The sequence below is a fragment of the Zalophus californianus genome, chromosome 12 (genome assembly GCF_009762305.2).
Source record: "Zalophus californianus isolate mZalCal1 chromosome 12, mZalCal1.pri.v2, whole genome shotgun sequence".
Taxonomy (NCBI): domain Eukaryota; kingdom Metazoa; phylum Chordata; class Mammalia; order Carnivora; family Otariidae; genus Zalophus; species Zalophus californianus.
This window is the reverse complement of record NC_045606.1, coordinates 89063649-89081370: the sequence shown is the minus strand read 5'-3', so window position 1 is coordinate 89081370 and position 17722 is coordinate 89063649. Positions and strand designations below refer to the sequence as shown.

Sequence of the window (17722 nt, the reverse complement as noted above, 5' to 3'; positions counted from 1 at the left end):
TTCCTTGATTAAGCAACAACTGTGATCCATGGTTGGCTCTCCTCTCCCATCACATTGTTTTCTGTGATCCTTAGCTCTAACATCTACCTTCTAGAAGAGTTCTTTTCCATTATCCTCCATGTCCTTGGATTAAGTGAGCATTGGAGAATATGTCCTCCTCAGTTTTTGAACAGCTTCTCAGACTACTTCCTGCTCATCCTGCTCACAGAAAGTTGAGGCCCAAGGGTCATTTTAAGTCTCATTCACAGTTTCCTTTAGCACTCACTGCTAGATATTTTGGCACTACTCTAAAAAATGAAGTCAACTTCTACATTTGAGTCAAGTCTGTTCCATGTGTCATAGTCACAGCCACTGTGCTTTCTGAGACACACATTTTTCTTTTATTTCTCTTGTGGGTAGCTTGAGCCCATCAGGCTTTGTCAGTGGGAAGCCCTGTACCATTTTATTCAACTGAAAGGATTTACTGGGCACCACTTCAATCTACTCAGAGATTTTAGTCATGAGTGTGACTGTCATATCCTTGATTTGATCCTTGACACAGGCTGAGTTCTAATCAGCCTTTTTGCTCGGTTATGGATGAGAATTGTTTGTATCTTCCAACGATACAAGTCTCCAAATCTCTGGACTCTATGATCTCTTTCAGGTCTCATTGCAAGCTGGACAATTATTTATTTCATCTCTCCCTGTAGTATCTTATGTAATCAGTAGTTACCAACCCCCAAATGGACATAACAGACACATACAGAACATCCCATCTGACAGCAGCAGAATATGCATTCTTATCAAGTGTACATGAAACATTTTTTAGGGTAGATCGTATGTCTCAACAAATCTAGGAAGACATAAATTATTTGAAGTATCTTTTCCAACCATAGTGGTATGAAACTAGAAACAAAAGGAAAGCTGTTAAATCCACAAATATGTGCAAATTAAACAATGCACTCTTGAACAACCAATGGATCAAAGGAGAAATCAAAAGGAAAATTTAAAAAAAAATCTTGAGACAGATGAAAATGGAAACACAACACACCAAAACTCATGAGATGCAGCAAAAGCAGTTCTAACGGAAAAATTTATTCCTATAAATGCATACATTAAGAAAAAAGAAAGATCTCAAATAAACCTAACATTATACCTCAAGGCAATAGAAAAGAATAAACTAAGCCCAATATTAGAAGGAAGGAACTAATAAAAACTAGAGCATAAATAGAGAACAAGAAAACAATAGAAAAGATAAACAAAATAAGAGTTGGCTCTTTGAAAAGATAAAAAATCTTGACAAACCTTAGCCCAATAATCCAAGGAAAAAAAAAGAGGACACAAATAAATAAAATAGAAATGGAGAGGAAATGTTACAATAAGTACCACACAAATACAAAGGGTCATAAGAGACTACTATGAACAATTATATACTTAGGTTGTTCTAGGATAACATAGAAGAATGGATGAATTCCTAGAAACATACAACCTACCAAGACTGAATCATGACGAAATAGAAAATCTAAACAGACCAATAATGAGTAAGAAAGAGACTGATTCAGTAATCAAAAACCTCCCAACAAAGTCCAGGAATTTGGTTTCTACTGAAACACTCAAAAGATTAATAACAATCCTCAAACTTTTTTAAAACAGTGAAGAGGAGGGAATATTCCCAAACTCATCTTACAAGGCCAGAATTATCTGGATGCCAAAGCCAAATAAGGACACTATTAGAAAAGAAAACTAATAAGTTTTCTGTACTGATAAGTATAGATGCAACAATTCTTAACAGTGTATTAGCAAATTGATTCAACAACGTTAAAAGGTTCATACACCATGATCAAATGTATTTTTCCCTGGGATACAAGGATGGCTCAACATACACAAATCAATAAATGGGAAACATCACATTAAGAGAATGAAAGACAAAGATCATGACCATATCAATAGATGCAGGTGAAGGTGAAGCATTTGACAAAATTCAACATCCTTTCATGACAAAACTCTCAACAATTGGGTATTGAAAGAATGTACCTCAACGTAATAAAAGCTGTATATGGCAAGCCCACAGCTAATATCATAGTCAAGGATGAAAGATTGAAAATTTTTCCTTTAAGATCAGGAACAAAACAAGGATGTCCACTCGCACCACTCATTCAACATAGTACTGGAAGTCCTAGCCAGAACAATCAGACGAGAAAAAAAAAAGGCATCCAAATTTGAAAGGAAGAAGTAAAATTGTCTGTTTGCAGATGACCTGATCTTACATATAGAAAACCCTAAAGACTCTAACAAAAAACTGTTAAAGCTAATCAATGAATTCAGTAAAGTTGCAGGATACAAAATCAACATATAAAAATCAGTTGCATTTCTATACACTTAACAATGAACTACCTGGAAAAGAAATAAAACAATCCCATTCACAATAACATCAAAAATAATATAATACTTCAGAATAAATTTAACCAAGAAGGTGAAAGATCCATACACTGAAAACTGTATGATATTGGTGGAAGAAGGATACAAACAAATGCAATGATGTCCCATGTTCATGGATTGGAATAATTAATATTGTCAAAATATCTATACTACCCAAAACAATCTATAGATTTAATGCAACCCCTATAAAAATTCCAACAGCATTTTTTACAGAAATAGAAAAAATCCCAAAAATTAGTGTGAAACCACAAAAGACCTCAAATAGTCAAAGCAATCCTGAGAAAGAAGAACAATGCTGGAGGCATCACACTTCATGATTTCAAAACATACTACAAAGCCATAGTAATCAAAACAAATCATACTGGCATAAAAACAGACACATAGACCAACGGAACACAATAGAGAGCCCAGAAATCAACCCACTCATGTACAGTCAACTAACATTTGAAGATGGAGTCAAGTAGATTCCGTGCGGAAAAACAGTCTTTTCAATAAATGGTGCTGGGAAAACTGGACAGCCACATGCAAAAGAATGAAATTAGACCAATATCTTACACCACATAAAAGTTAACTTGGAATGGATTGAAGACTTAAATGTAAGACTTGAAACCATAAAACTCCTAGAAGAAAACAGAGAGCAAATGCTTCTTGACATTTGTCTTGGTGATGAGTTTTTAGATATGATACCCAAAACCCAGGGAACAAAAGTAAAAATAAACAAGTGGGAATATATGAAACTAAAAAGCTTCTGCACACAAAAAAGAAATAATCAACAAAATGAAAAGATAATCTACAGAATTGGAGAAAATATTTGCAAATTATATATCTGGTAAGGGGTTAATATCTAAAATATATATGGAATTCATACAGCTCCATAGCAAAATAACAAAGTATCCAATTTAAAAATGGGCAAAAGACTTGAATAAGCATTTTTCCAAAGAAAATATGCAAATGGCCAACAGTTACATAAATTATATCAGTAATCATCTGGGAAATGCTAGTCAAAACCACAGTGAGATATCTCCTCACACTGTCATAATGGCTATTATGAAAAAGACAAGACATAGTAAGTGTTGGTGAGGATGTGGAGAAAAGGGAGCCCTTGTGCACTGCTGGTAAGAATGTGAACTGGTGCAGCCACTTGGAAAACAGTATGGAGGTTCCTCAAAAAATTAAAAATAGAACAACCCTATGATCCAGCAGTTCCAATTCTGGGTATATATGCAAAGGAAACAAAATCACTATCCCAAACTGACATCAGCAGTCCCATGTTCACTGCAGCATTACTTACAATAGCCAAGAGATGGAAAACAGCTAAGTGTCTACTGACATGAATGGCTAAAGAAAATGTGGCATATATACACAATGGACTATTATTCAGGCATAAATAAAAGGAAATCCAGCCATTTGAGACAACATGGATGAATTTTGAAGATATTATGCTAACTGAAAGCAGTCGGACAGAGGAAGACAAATACTCTATGATCTTGATCTTACTTATATGTGGAATCTAAAACACCAAACAGAAAAAGAGAGTAGATTGGTGGTGGCCAGAGGCGGGGTGGGAGAAATGGGTGAAAGTGGCCAAAGGGCACAAAATTCCAGTTACAAGGTGAGTAAGTTCTTAGGATCTAATGTATAGCACGGTGACTATAGTTAATATTGTATTGTATACCTGAAAGGTGCTAAGAGAGTAGATCTTAAAAGTTCTCACCACACACACACACACACACACACACACACACACACACACAGTAACTCTCAGGTGATGGATGTGTTGACCATCCTTACTGAGGTAATCATTTTGCAATATATGCATATATCATATCATCACACTGGATACCTTAAACTTACACAATGTAATATGTCAATTATATCTCAGTAAAGCAGGGAATAATAAAAATATGCCCCCCCCAAAAAAAGAGTTACCAACATATGCCATCAGCATCCAGCCTCTTCCGCTAGAGCTACACATGTACAGGGTACATTATCTGCCTTCCAGGCTTCCCTATGCTACCAGGGGAGATTATTTTGCCAAATGTTTCACTCCTGTGACTATGAATCATCATCCTTATGGCTTCTAATATCACTTCCTTTGTTGTGTACTATTTAGCCCGTAAGCCAACGCCATCTATTTAAGATTTTTGTTCTAGTAACAGATTCCTTCTGACAATAATTTCTGTATCAGTCAAGATTGGCTCGGTGTTGCTGCAGTAATAAACACCAAAATCTCAGTGGCTGAAAAGTTTACTACATATCCATTGTGGGATGGTAGGGGAGCTCTGCTCAATAGAGTCACTCAGGAACTCAGGCTGATGCTGGCCGCTGTCTTGAATGTTGCTGGTGGCTATGGCAGAGGGAATCAAGAGCTCTGAAGGGTCTTGCATTGGCAAGCCTGGAAATGATTCATATGACGTCTGCTCATAACTAATAGGCCAAAATTAGTTACATGACATTACTCAACCACAAGGAAGCCAGGAAGAGCAACTCTCTCTTGTGCTCAGGGTGGTAGACAAAAGGAAATATTTGTTGAGCACCATGAATACCTAGCAAAGTAGGTACACAAACAACAAAAATAATGAAAAATCTGTGATAAGTGAGGTCAAAGGGGAAAAAACTGGGCTATATGGTAGAAGTCATTGAGGGACCTATTTAAAGTGGGTGGTCTGGGAGGTCTCTCTGATGATGTAACATTTGCATTGAGACCTTGAAGTTCAGAAGGAGTGAGCAAGGATGAAAAGAGCATTCCAGACAGGAAACATCAGCCCTTAGGTGGAATGAGCTTGTTTTTTTCCTAAAACTGACAGATGACAAGATTTTGGGGAAACCCAAGAAGCAATGGGGGTAGGAGGGGAGTGTCATAAGATGAGAGAGACGTCAGAGTCAGGTCAAAGAAGACCCTGAAGGCCATAGCAAATAATTAGGATTTTATCCTAAATGCAATGGGCAGCCATTGAAAGGTCTTAGGGTGAAAAGTGCCTGTTGGATTTATGTTTGAAAAAGGTAACTCTGGCTATGTGAGGAATTACTAGGAAAAGAGAATGAAAATGGGAAACCAGCTGGGAGGGTACTGTAGCAGCACAGACAGAGATGGTGGGGCTGGGAAGGGTTGCAGAAGGTGATCATTAGTGAAGATGGTTAAGTGGTGAACAATTTAAGATATATTTTGAAAGCCTTACTGATGTATTAACCAAAAGGGAAAGATCGGGAATGATAGGAGTTATTTATGACTTCCATTGTCAAAGATAAACAAAGCCGGATACTAGTTAAAGTGGTAAGGACAGATTTTTATCGGTAATAACTTACCACAATCAAAAACAGGGACCAGCCTTGAAAAAAATCCCTGAGCAGACAATACCAGTTTAGTCATACAAACAAAGATTAATTTAACTTATTTTGCAAGACTAACTTGATCTGGGTCATTTCTTACTTATGCCTCTGAAAATCACAAGCAAAGCTTAAACTGTTTCCCAAGGTTGATATGAGCTGTGCCCTATCATTTAAGAGAATTCTAATATTATAACCAGTCACTGTGAAGAATAAATAGTCTGCTTTCCCACTACATAAGCTGCTTTATAGCAATATACCCCTGAGCCTCATTACATGTTTTGGTTTGAGTGCTCCTGGTTTGCAAACTGTCCTTTTGGTATGTGCACAGTAAACTTTGATTAATTACTACTTCCGGTGATTCATTCGTTTTACTTCTGTTATGTCTGAACTTTTGACAAACTATTACTATAGGGAAAAGAATCCAATCTGAAATGAATTCAATTTTGATATGTACGGAGATGAATGGGTGTTTTAAAGGGAGAAAGAGGGAATAAAGGGGAGGCAAGTGGGGCTCAACAGAGTAAATGCAAGTAGGCCAGCTGTGTATGCTAGCTGGCAATCACTGAAGTTAGGATTCTACCTTCCAAAAGAGACTGGGAGACAGAGGCCCAAACCTCAGGTATTAGCTGAAACGAAAAGAAAAAAAAAAAAAAAGACAGCCTTGAGTTTTCTCAGGCAGGCACTTTAAGGGGTCTGGGTTCATCTTAGGATGTGGCCTTGATCTGTTAGGAACTACAGTAGTGTTTGTTCGAGTTTTTATATGTCAAGGTTGAGGCCTAGTCAAGAACAGGGCTCAGAGGACCCTGGCTACAGTTTGCTCAAGAAGAGAATCTTTGTTACATGTTTCTGATTCTAGTGACATGTGGTTGGTGATGTCATTCATAGAGAAGGGGAAGTGACAACTAGGTTTAAAATCTAAAGGAGACCAAATACCACGTTAAGTTTGAAACGTTTGAATGGCTAAGAAGTTAAATATAAGAATGAATCATAGAAGTCTGAGCTAGAGCTATAAATGTAAATCAAGAGCTGTCATTGGACTCTGAAAAACAAACTGAGGGTTCTAGAGGGGAGGTGGGTAGGGGGATGGGTTAGCCTGGTGATGGGTATTGAGGAGGGCACGTTCTGCATGGAGCACTGGGTGCTATGAACAAACAATGAATCATGGAACACTGCACCAAAAACTAATGATGTAATATATGGTGATTAACATAACAATTAAAAAAAGAGTCAATAAAAAAAAAAAAAAAGAGCTGTCATGATGTAACTCAAAGATCACACAGGTGGGAGTGGGAGATCAAGAAGACACAGGGACTCTAGGATTTGCCTTACAAATTATTCCTTGAGAATTGTTTCCAGAAATGTATCATCATTAGGTAGATGGGTCTTTTTTGTCAGAAAGTCAAATAAGTAATCAAAAATCAAGGTAGCTGTTAAATATTTGATTTTTCTTTTGATTTGAAACCTATCTCCATTTACTACTTCTAAATCATAGCAAAAAATTATATTTATTGAACATTATTGTTCACATTTAACATATGTGGCAAACTGAAGAGAAGGGTTAAATAACTTTTGCCTTACAAAATTAGTAAGGGTTGGGTCCTGTATTCAAAACTAAGCAATCTGTTTCCAAAGGCTATGATCTGAACCCCTATACTATATGGCAAGCATATTTAGTAGCTTGGCTTATTTATTTAGTGGGTCATAAATAATAGACTTTTATATACATATAAGAGTTCCAGTAAGTTTTTATTGGATCATGTTCATGTATGCATGTCTGGGTCATTAGGGTTGGGGCACAATTCACCTGGAGGCTGTGCCCCGAGGTATATTACACCCAAACTCTAGGAGGAGTAGAACTGGTTTCACGAGAATGGCTCCGAAGCTTCAACCCACTGGAAACAAACGAACAAACAGAAAATTAAAAAAAAAAAACAAAAAAACAAAACGCAAATTGTTCGGGACAGTTGGGTTTGCTCTACCCTATGGCATCAAGCTGAATTTCTAGTCCTGGACATAATTTGCTCGTCTGAGAGATGCGTAAAAAATTTCCCCCACCACACACTGACATCTTTCCCTCCAAACAGTACACGTAGTTATTACACTGAATTCACATGGTTAAGTACCGAGGAGGTCTTTGACGGCAGGCATTATTTTATTCCATCTTTTTAACTATATCCTCAGTGGCCAGCAGAGTCTAGCATGGAGTAGGAGCCCAAGGGATGCCTGATAGTGGAAGAAGAAAGGGAAGGAACAAAAAAGGGAGGAAAGAGGGAGGGAGGGATGGAAAAAGGTAAAAGAAAGAGGAAAGGAGGGAACGAAAAGAGAAAGGAATTCAAATCGACCATTCCTACTGGACACTTAGAAGGTGAGCAAGATGCCCTCCAAGGTTGTGTTTTTTAAAAAAAGTTTTTCCCACCTGTGTGGCGTGCAAAAACATCCTGGTATTATCTGAAATAGCTTAACCGGGCCTCCACCCCCGGCGCTTGCGGCCCGCGGACTCGCTTCACTGGCCTCTCAGCCCAGCCCACTCCCCGTGGACCCCGTTCTCCAGCCTGCCTAGCCACTGCGCCTGCGCACGTGGAGCGCTCCGCCGCGGTCCGTGAGGGCGGGGTCCCGAGCAGGGCGTTCCGCCCAGGGGAAGAGGAAGAGGAAGTTGGGGGAGGATCCTAACTGGGAGTGAACCGGAAGTGCAAACGCTCTTGCTTCTCTTCGGCCAGGCGGAACCTGCTCTGCTGGGCCCGGTGGCCGCAAAAGAACTTTCTTTTTCCCGCCCCAACGGTCGCCGCGGCCAACTGCCTCGCCCGCCTGGCAGCCTTCCACCGCCTTCTCTTCCCCTCTCCAGCTGCGCGCGGCCCTGTCTCCCTCTCGCCCCGCGGTATCCGCTTGCTGCTACCACCGCCTCCTCGTCTTCTGCCCGGCCGAGCGGCCCGCCCCGCTGCAGTGATGTGCGACAAGGAGTTCATGTGGGCCCTGAAAAACGGAGACTTGGATGAGGTGAAAGACTATGTGGCCAAGGTAAGCGGCGACGAGTGGAGTGCGCGAGAGCACGGAGGTGGGATGCAGATGAGGCTGAGGAAGCTGCTGGGAGCTGGGCTGGCGGGGGTGGGGGGTGGGGAGGAGAGACAGCCTGGATGGAGGCGGCACCAAGGAGAGAAGGGGGTCTAGGAGCGTCTAAACTGAAGGAAGGGTCCGGATAACACGGCCGCGTTCTGTCAGGTAACTGGTTGGTGTGATACAGTCAGGCTCTTCTTGTCTGCCTGCTCCCTGGGGGAGGGGAGGATTGGTAACCCTCTTTTAGAGTCACTTCTGAGCACTGGTCATTTGAGTTTGGCCCTCTTCTGTGCCGGAGTTACTTGAATCTTTCTTTGAATGGGGTAATTCTCCGTCTTAGACCTGCCGGTTGCTGAATGAAGTAACCTAAGTGATTAGAATCAGAGGAACGTTTTCTTGAACTTTGAGCCTTTTGAGAATTTAAAGTATTCGTTGACCGTGAAAAAGAGTACCGAAAATAGCAAAATTTTGAAACTCGGTATCACTTTACTGTGAAGTCTTAACTTTGGGTGTGGCCTTTTTCCTCTCCCACACTACAACAAGTAAGTATTTGCCTCAAGTGGTAAGGTTGTCAGTCAGCACCTGGCAGTGTTTAAGATAACAGAATAGTTTTCAAACAAGCATGCTGACTTTAGTTATTCCATGTTTATCCTTGATCCCATCTGAAATACTCAAACGTGTCATAAATAGTATGCAGTATAGTCACAATATGTTTAGGGGTAAAATCGTGATGAAGAAAGCTAATCCCAAACCTAAACTCAAAATACAAAGTTGAATCTTCATTGCGGTGGGATGGTAAGCTTAAAATCCCAAGCTGACCTGCCTCCCAACCCTAAAACTGTGCCTTTTGTAATTATGAGAGAACTGACCTGCGATTATAATATGGTAGTGTAAAAACAAATCTTCCAGAACAAAAGTATAACCTTATGACATAACCGTGGAGGGCATCTTGCTCACCTTCTAAAAGTGTGAGAACTGGATCTAAATTTTAGTTCTTCAAAGGATATGACTGCTGGCATGCTGTTTTTGCTTCAGCGATCTATGTTAGGAAGCAACTAAGCAGAAGCAGAGTTTCTTAAAACTTGCAGGATTGTGTAATACCATTACGATTTAGACTTTTTGCATGCAGAATATGTGTTTTGTTGTTATTTGCAATGGATACATAGGACACCATTCGCTGCCTTCTCAGCTAGTGGCAGTCTGAAACCTCACTTAGTGGATGTTTCGATCTAAGATTGAAAGGAAGAAGGGCGCCTGGGTGGCTCAGTCGTTAAGCGTCTGCCTTCGGCTCAGGTCATGATCCCAGGGTCCTGGGATCGAGTCCCGCATCGGGCTCCCTGCTCCTTGGGAGCCTGCTTCTCCCTCTGCCTCTCCTCTCTCTCTGTCTCTCATGAATAAATAAATAAAAAGTTAAAAAAAAAAAAAAGAGTGAAAGGAAGAAATTACTGGAACACTTCAATCCATGGTACACTTCCCAGTGGTGGGACACTGCAGTACTCTGGAAGTGAGTGGGCTTTTGTTTTTCTGTTATGGCAGACCTAGGTTATTTGATATACCTGAAATATGAAAAGTTGGTAAGTACTAATGGAGCTTACAGCTACAAAAACCACCACCATTTATGGGGTATCTTCCTGGTACGTTATTTTATATCATCCTTGTGAGTCTTGTGAAGTCCTTTTATTCGTCCCATTTTACAGATAGGAGTACTGAGATGGAGAGTACTTAAAACAAAAATCCAGAGTTACAGAGAGAACAAATAATGAAGCCAGAACTGAACTGCTGACTCCAAAACTTAGGCCCTTTAACTGCTCCATTCAGTCTCTCCCAATATAAACTGTAATTGTGAAAGCATATGATATCAAAATTCTAGTAGGACATTCCCTAATTTTTTTTTTAAGTTTTAAAATCATGTTGTTATGTTCAATTTGATTTGTTCTTTCCCTATTACTACCCTACTGCCTATTCTCATCAAAAGAGACATGCATGAGAGGGAGCCTCAACATTCAAAGAAAAGCAGAAGGAAGTATTAAGAACTGGTTTATCTGAAAAGTTTGACTGTAATGCAATCCTATGAACAATGAGCTTTTTCCTTAGTTTTATTGAGTAACTTGAATCTCTTAAAATATCTTTTGTTTTGTTAGTGAGAAATACACAAAAAACCAAAAACCAGCACTCCAGTGTTTACTAAGTTCCCTTATAGTGCTATTCACACTCTCAAGTGCTTATAACATAGTTTCTTCTGCTCAGCAGCCATCTTCCCTGCTTACTCACTGACTCATCTTTTTCATCCACCAATTTATGAACACTCGTTATGATACTGAGTTTATGTAATGTGCATTTAAGTAAAAGTATGTAAACAAAGTACATAAAGGAACGTTTGGACTCATCTAATTTTCCTTCTAAGCAGCGAGTCTTTAAAATACTCTCCTCAGTACTCCTATGAAGATCTTGCACATTGTTAATGTGTAAGAATGGACCTGTAGATGAAGTATTTTAGTATTTTCTCTTTTTAAAACTAACATTTTAAAAAATAAATAATCTGGGGCACCTGGGTGGCTCAGTCGGTTAAGCATCTGCCTTTGGCTCAAGTCATGATATCTGGGTCCTGAGATCAAGCCCTGCATCAGGCTCCCGGAGCCTGCTTCCGCCTCTCCCACTCCCCCTGCTTGTGCTTTCTCTCTGTCAAATAAAATCTTAAAAAAAAAAAACAATAATCTTACTTTTCTACCTGCTTTTGACTTCTATACAGAAATCTGAAATAAGGATAGGCATAAATTACTGGTTTTAGGTGAGTTCTTAATTCTGAAAAATAAGTTGAGTCCCCAGATCTTTGAAAAATGTATATTTCTAAATGGAAAAAGCAGCATATAAAGAAAATTTTAGGTTAATCCATATTAAATGTTCATCTGTAACATTAAAACAGTATCTGAGACAGTTGGGCTTCTTGACTGATTTAAAGACCACACTTGGTTAGTTCATTCATTTTTATTGGGCACCTTTCAGGTCCCAAGCACTCTGCTAGGCCTAGCCCGATAGTGAAGAAGTTGGACACAATGCTCAGGAAGCTTAAGCATCTACATCCAGTAGACTAGTATGGGAAAATTTTCATGATTTTAAAGAAGTATGAAAACTGTAACATCTCACTTACATAAAATTCAGCTTGTCTAGTTGGAAAACAAGTGAAAGCCAGAGAGTGAGATCTTCATGAGGCAGTAATAATAGATACTCATAGCCCCATCTTCAATCTGTGTACTTCTGGGTGACATTACCTTTGTCTCATCTTCCATTTCTACCTTTATGTTCATTTCTTCCGTTGGAGTTAATTTTGCTTTCACCTGGGCTCCAGTCTTCCTAATAGACGGCTTTGTTCACATAAAATCCACATTGAGCCCAGACTGTCTTCTCAGAAACATTTTCATTTTTGTTGCCTCCATTTTGACTAATAACCTCTTGACCCACCTATTTGCCCAAATGGGAAATTGGGGGATTTTCCCCAACTTCTGAGTGTTGTCAAGACTACCCTCTTCTCTCTCAGCCATTCTTTACTCTCCATTATCATCACTACTACTTTCAATTAATTGCTGCGTCTTTGCTGCCTGAACGGTATTTTCCTTGACTATGGTATTCCTCTCTTTCCTAGTCAACTTGCACATCTCTCTGTATTGTGAATTCTGAGCATGTTATCTTTTGCAGCCACCCTCCTACACTGCCCTTAAAATATTTTGTGATTCTCCATTATTAATTTTTCCCCATTATTAATTTTTAAAAGGGCCAACTACTCCTTGGTTTGGAAGACTAGGCCACTATGATCTGGCCCATGCCTGCCTTTCTAAACTCTCCTCTCTCACAAACGCTCTGCTCCAGGCTGTGCCAGGCTGTTTCTTGCATATCTTTACATGTGCTCTTTTTATCCTCCTGGACCAAGTCTGCTCACCTCAGTTGCTAACCCCCAACCTGGTGAGCTCCTGTTTATTCTCTGAGCTTAAATACCACTCCTTCCAGAAAAAAACACTTGACTTCAGATGGTACACTGCTTCTTTTACTCTTTCACTTATCAAATTGCTGTGACTTTGTTTACATGTCTGTCTTTAATTAGGCTCTGAGCCTCTGGAGCTTAGATACTATATTCTTTTTCATCTTTGTATCTCCAGTACAGTGCCAAGGAATTCCATACATTAAAAGCACATGTTCCAAGAAATTCTTTTTATTCTTGACTTAGCTACAATATACTTCACTGGCTATATAATGAAGATTACCAGTAACAGAGTGATTTATATTGCCAGGTACCTAGAAGACACTCTGCAAGATCTGTACCTAAGTTTTCATTTGCTTTTTACCCTTTAGCTAATAGTATTCCCATTTTTAAGATTGAGGAAATTGAAACTTAGAGAAGTTAAGCAACTTAACAAGGTCACAAAGTAAGTAGCACAACTGGGATTTAAACATAGAGCTGTCTGAATCTACAGCCCATATTTTTTTCACTGTATCAGTCTGCCTCGAAATGGTTATCTGGTTTCTTAGCTCAGAGTAGTTTAGCATCAGCACCTTAAGAAAAAGAAAGGGGCTTGCAAGAAGGAGGCACAACAAGTGATCTCTGATTATGAATAAAGACTTAGAAAAATGGCTATAATTTTAAAAGTTTTTAACTGTAACAATATAGAAATAGCATAGAGACAACATCTCTTATAAACTTTAAATCTCTTCAGAGAGGCTCTCTTTGCTCAAGGTACTCTGTAGAGACTGATTATTTGATAGCTTGTGGAAACTTTTGTATTTATAGTCACACAGTCTTTTTTTTTTTAAGATTTTTTTTTTTTTAAGTAATCTCTACACCCAAAAATGTGGGGCTTGAACCCACAACCCTGATTCAAAGAGTTGCATGCTCCACCGACTCAGCCAGCCAGGTGCCCCTCTAGTCACGCAGTCTTATAATTTATATATTTGAAGACCTTATGCAGTGCAGAAAAAGTTAAATTGTGTCTGTTTGCCTTAAGAAACAAAAGTAAAGTATTGAGATTTCTATTCAGAGTAGTTTCAATTATAGCACTTTTTTTTTTCAGAAAGTATGTTCTTAAAATTTTATTTGAGCACTGTGATGCCATGTATAAATATAATTTCATTTACTTATCACATCAATCCATGAGCATAGTTAATGTTGTTAAACCACCATTTTAGAGATTAAGAGACTGAAGCAAAGATTAAATAGCTTGCCTAAGGTCATAAAGCTCTTGAGTAGTGAAGCTGAGATTTGAACTCTTGACTTCATAGCTCCTTGGTGTATACTTCAGCATACCATTGACCTTCATTTCTCATGAATGCTATGTAATTCAGGGGGTACTGTTTTATGCAAGTCTTAAAAATAATCAACAGGATGGTAATTATCCATTGAGACTACTTAGAGGTGAACATTTTGGTAGATTTTGAGGATCCAACTCTCCTAGAGGTGAACGTTTGTGAGTTGTATGGATAAATAGTCCCTTATAATCTCCAGCAGGTCTGATCTATGTACTCTTGTTTACATGTGCTTCTGTTTCACTTGCTGTGAAATACTATACATCAGGTCTCTAACTTCCCTTTCTCTGTGGTTTCCTTTCCCTCTCCAGCCCCCATTCTAATTACATCTGCCTTTGACACTCTGGTAGGTTTGAAAAGCACAACTGTGCACCCTTTGGAAGGATAGGATCTCTTGACCCTGAGAAAAGTATAAGCTCTAATCTTTAGAAATTGCAAGACTTATTGGGATCGCTTTTCACTTTCCTAATAAAATAGGCAATTTAAAAGCAGTCCTAATTTAATCTGTCTTTCATTTATTCATTTTAGGCAGTTTCCCTTTTTTTCCATTCCTTTTTTAAATTACCAGTTTCTTTCTTAAAAAGATTTGTCACTGTATTCTGCCCTTTCTGCATCAGGGCTGGTGACTCAGTCAGAAAGCAGATATCTCAGCTTGTATAAATAAATATAGGTGCCTTCAGAAGATATAGAAAGTTTAGTATAGGTACACTTTTCTGTCTGTTAGTCTGTTAGTCTTCTTTTTGAATGTAAAAGAAGATCTTTTTTTATATTGGAAGGCTAGTGTTCACTCTGATGTTCATAGGCTATGTATAGTGTTTGGTTTGAAATTGTAAACATTATCCTTAACACTAGTGCAGATAGTTAAAAGTGTAATATATTAAAACTGATTTGATTATAAAAATAATGTAAGCTTTTACTATTTAAAAGATAACACTGCATTGAATAAAATAAATTGAAACTAAGTGTCCCATTGCCCATTCCCCCCTGCCCAGGTGGTTTCTTTAAAATATAGGTTGTATTAGGTATTTTTAAGACAGAAAAGCATAAAAAACACAAAAATTTCCCCATGATTCTGTTATCTAGATAATTCCTGTTAACTTTAAAAAGTGAAATTAATTCAGGAACAGATTAAAAAATGCAGCAGCTATCCCTTCCCTGGTCTCTGTGAACAAAGTGAACCATTCTTAACAGTTTCACATAATTTCAAAGAAACACTGGAAATTCACTTACTTGTCTATTTTCCCACTTAAAAACAATCTGTACATACTTCTACACTTTGCTTTTTTAAATTCCTTAATAATTTATCTTAGGTTCCACAGTGAAGTTTATTCATTCCTCCCCCCCTTTTTTCCCAATGGGGCATAGTATTCTGTTTTATGAATATACTGTAATTTATTTAACTAGTATTCTATGATAAATATTTTTTCCAGCTTAATTTTGTAATTAAACAGTGCTATCATGATTACCTTTGTGTATATACCTTGACAGCTTTTGAGGTTGTATCTGTATTACCCTCCTGATGAAGTTTTGTAAACTTAGGCACACATCAGTAAGCACATTGGACTGATTATTCCCTCACAACAGCAGCAGCACTGGGCATCATCACACTTTTTAGTTTTTGCCATTTGAATAATTCAGGTGAAAAATGATATGTTGCTTCAGATTCCATTTTTTAATGAGGAAATCAAACATCAGAACCTTATTAGCATTTGTGTTCTTCCCTCCAAATTTCTTATTCATATCTTTTGTTCATTTTTCTATTAGGTAGTTGGTCTGTTTTTTACTGATTTGCACGAGCCCTTTATAAATTAAGGAAGTTTGTTTTTTCTCATACTTTTTGTAGATTTTTTTCCAGTTTGTCTCTTGACTTCCATCTATTTTGTTGTTGCTCTATAACAGTCTTTACTTTTTATGTGGTAAAATATAGCACTTTTCCCCTTTTGTGACTTGGATATTGTCTCCTATTTACAGAGACAGATTTCTTCTCTGTAAGATTATAGATAAATTTGGTCTTCTAAAACTTTTTCTTTTTTTTGGTATTTTAGGCATTTGATCCTTCTGTTATTTACTTTGAAGTTGTTTGGTTTTTTTTTTTTAATAGTTTGTTTCCATACCATTTATTGTGTAATGCTTCTTACCAATCTGAGCTATTATCTTCATCATAAGCAGAATTCTGTGTTTGGATTTCTTGCTCTGTTTCTATCCATACTAAATTGTTTTTAAATACTGTAGCTTCATAATATATTTTAGCATGACATAGAACCATTTTTCTCTTATATTCTCTTTAGAATTTTTGCAGGAGGTTTCCTTTAAGATTTTTCCCTTTTTTCTATTGTCTCAGGGAAAATATGAACATTTTTTGAACTTCCTCACATTTAATCCCTATGTCTCCATAAGCATTATACATTTTTTTCTAGCATGTTGGCATCATGTAATCTGAAGAACATAATGCTTTAGGTTTTAATTCTTTATGAAGTATCTTAGGATCAGAGAATATAGTGCAGTGTGGGAATATTCTGTATCAAAGTATTTGATTGAAACAGTGAAGTTGTGTTTAGGTAATTAAATCACAGCTGAATTGATAATTTTAAAAGAGTTACTCTAGGTACTATAACAAAGGCCACCTTGTAATGAGAAGTAAGACAGGAATTAATTTTTCTGCAGCTGTATCTTTATGGTATTAATAGTTCTGATAGCTTGAATTTTTCTTTTTTTTTTTTTGGTCCACAGAACACTACTAAGGGTGGAGAGGAGCTGTGATTAAAAGCAATGAAAGAAGAAACAAACATAAGCTTACCTTAGAAAATGAAGGGGCAAAGAGTTATGTTATCTTAAAGTTCTAGAGGCCCATACAATAATTAATATGTATGAAAGTAACCTTGAGCTTCGAGAAGAGTTTAGATTTAGATGAAAGAAAAATTCAAAGTAAAAAACTACTTTTTTCTTATTTAAAAAGCCAGAGATGTGTAGGATATATTTTGGAAAGATTTCCATTTGACTATATAAAATAATAAACATTTTGATACTTAGGTCTAAATTCTTGACCTTCTGAAAAATTTAGATATCAGAGAAAGGGGGTTGTAGATAATAAGCACTTTGCCCATAGTATAATAGAAGCCATGTCAGTCTCCTTAGGGAATTTGGAATTTCACTGTTGGGTTAGCCATAGGGTTAATGGCTTTGGATTTAAACCCTCTTGCTCTGGCTCTCCTAACTGATTGGATTGTGTTGATCAAATTAGTTCCCCACTCAGAACCTGGGTTTCCTCAATTGGGGGAAAATGAGGCTATTAATAATACCTACTTGATACATGTCAGCTCTGTCCCATTTTCCCTGGCCTGTGATGAATGTTAGCCAAGAAATGTTAGCCATTGTTACTCATAATAATAACCATAAATTTGTTTAGAAGCAAAACTACTTAAATATCACCCAGTCCACCTGCCTTATTTTGTAGATGAGGAAAAATTAGTTGTTAATGGGCTTGACCCAGATCATACTGCTAATAAGGATTAGGACTTTAATGCAGTTTTCTGGAACCAGAACAGGTGCTTTTTTCCCCCCCACCACCAAACTATGGTATTTTATAATAAAGTACTTTGTACTTTATACTAGTTACTACCTCTGTTGGAAT

The 17722-nt window shown here is 37.8% G+C and overlaps 1 protein-coding gene and 1 long non-coding RNA gene across 2 annotated transcripts in view; one reads left to right on the top strand and one right to left on the bottom strand.

The window, feature by feature from the left end:
* Positions 1-7486: 7486 nt before the first annotated feature.
* Positions 7487-8321, bottom strand: LOC113911385. The gene is made up of 3 exons (XR_003516453.1): positions 8165-8321; positions 7872-7971; positions 7487-7640 (listed from the first exon to the last, which is right to left on the bottom strand). It is a non-coding gene; the product is annotated as an uncharacterized LOC113911385 (long non-coding RNA).
* Positions 8322-8416: 95 nt separating this feature from the next.
* MTPN (myotrophin) overlaps positions 8417-17722 on the top strand; it is a 56234-nt gene continuing 46928 nt past the window's right edge. Inside the window, exon 1 of the mRNA XM_027573925.2 lies at positions 8417-8763. Coding sequence (XP_027429726.1) covers positions 8692-8763 — 72 coding nt within the window. The 5' untranslated portion in view covers positions 8417-8691. The remainder of the gene's footprint in view (positions 8764-17722) is intronic.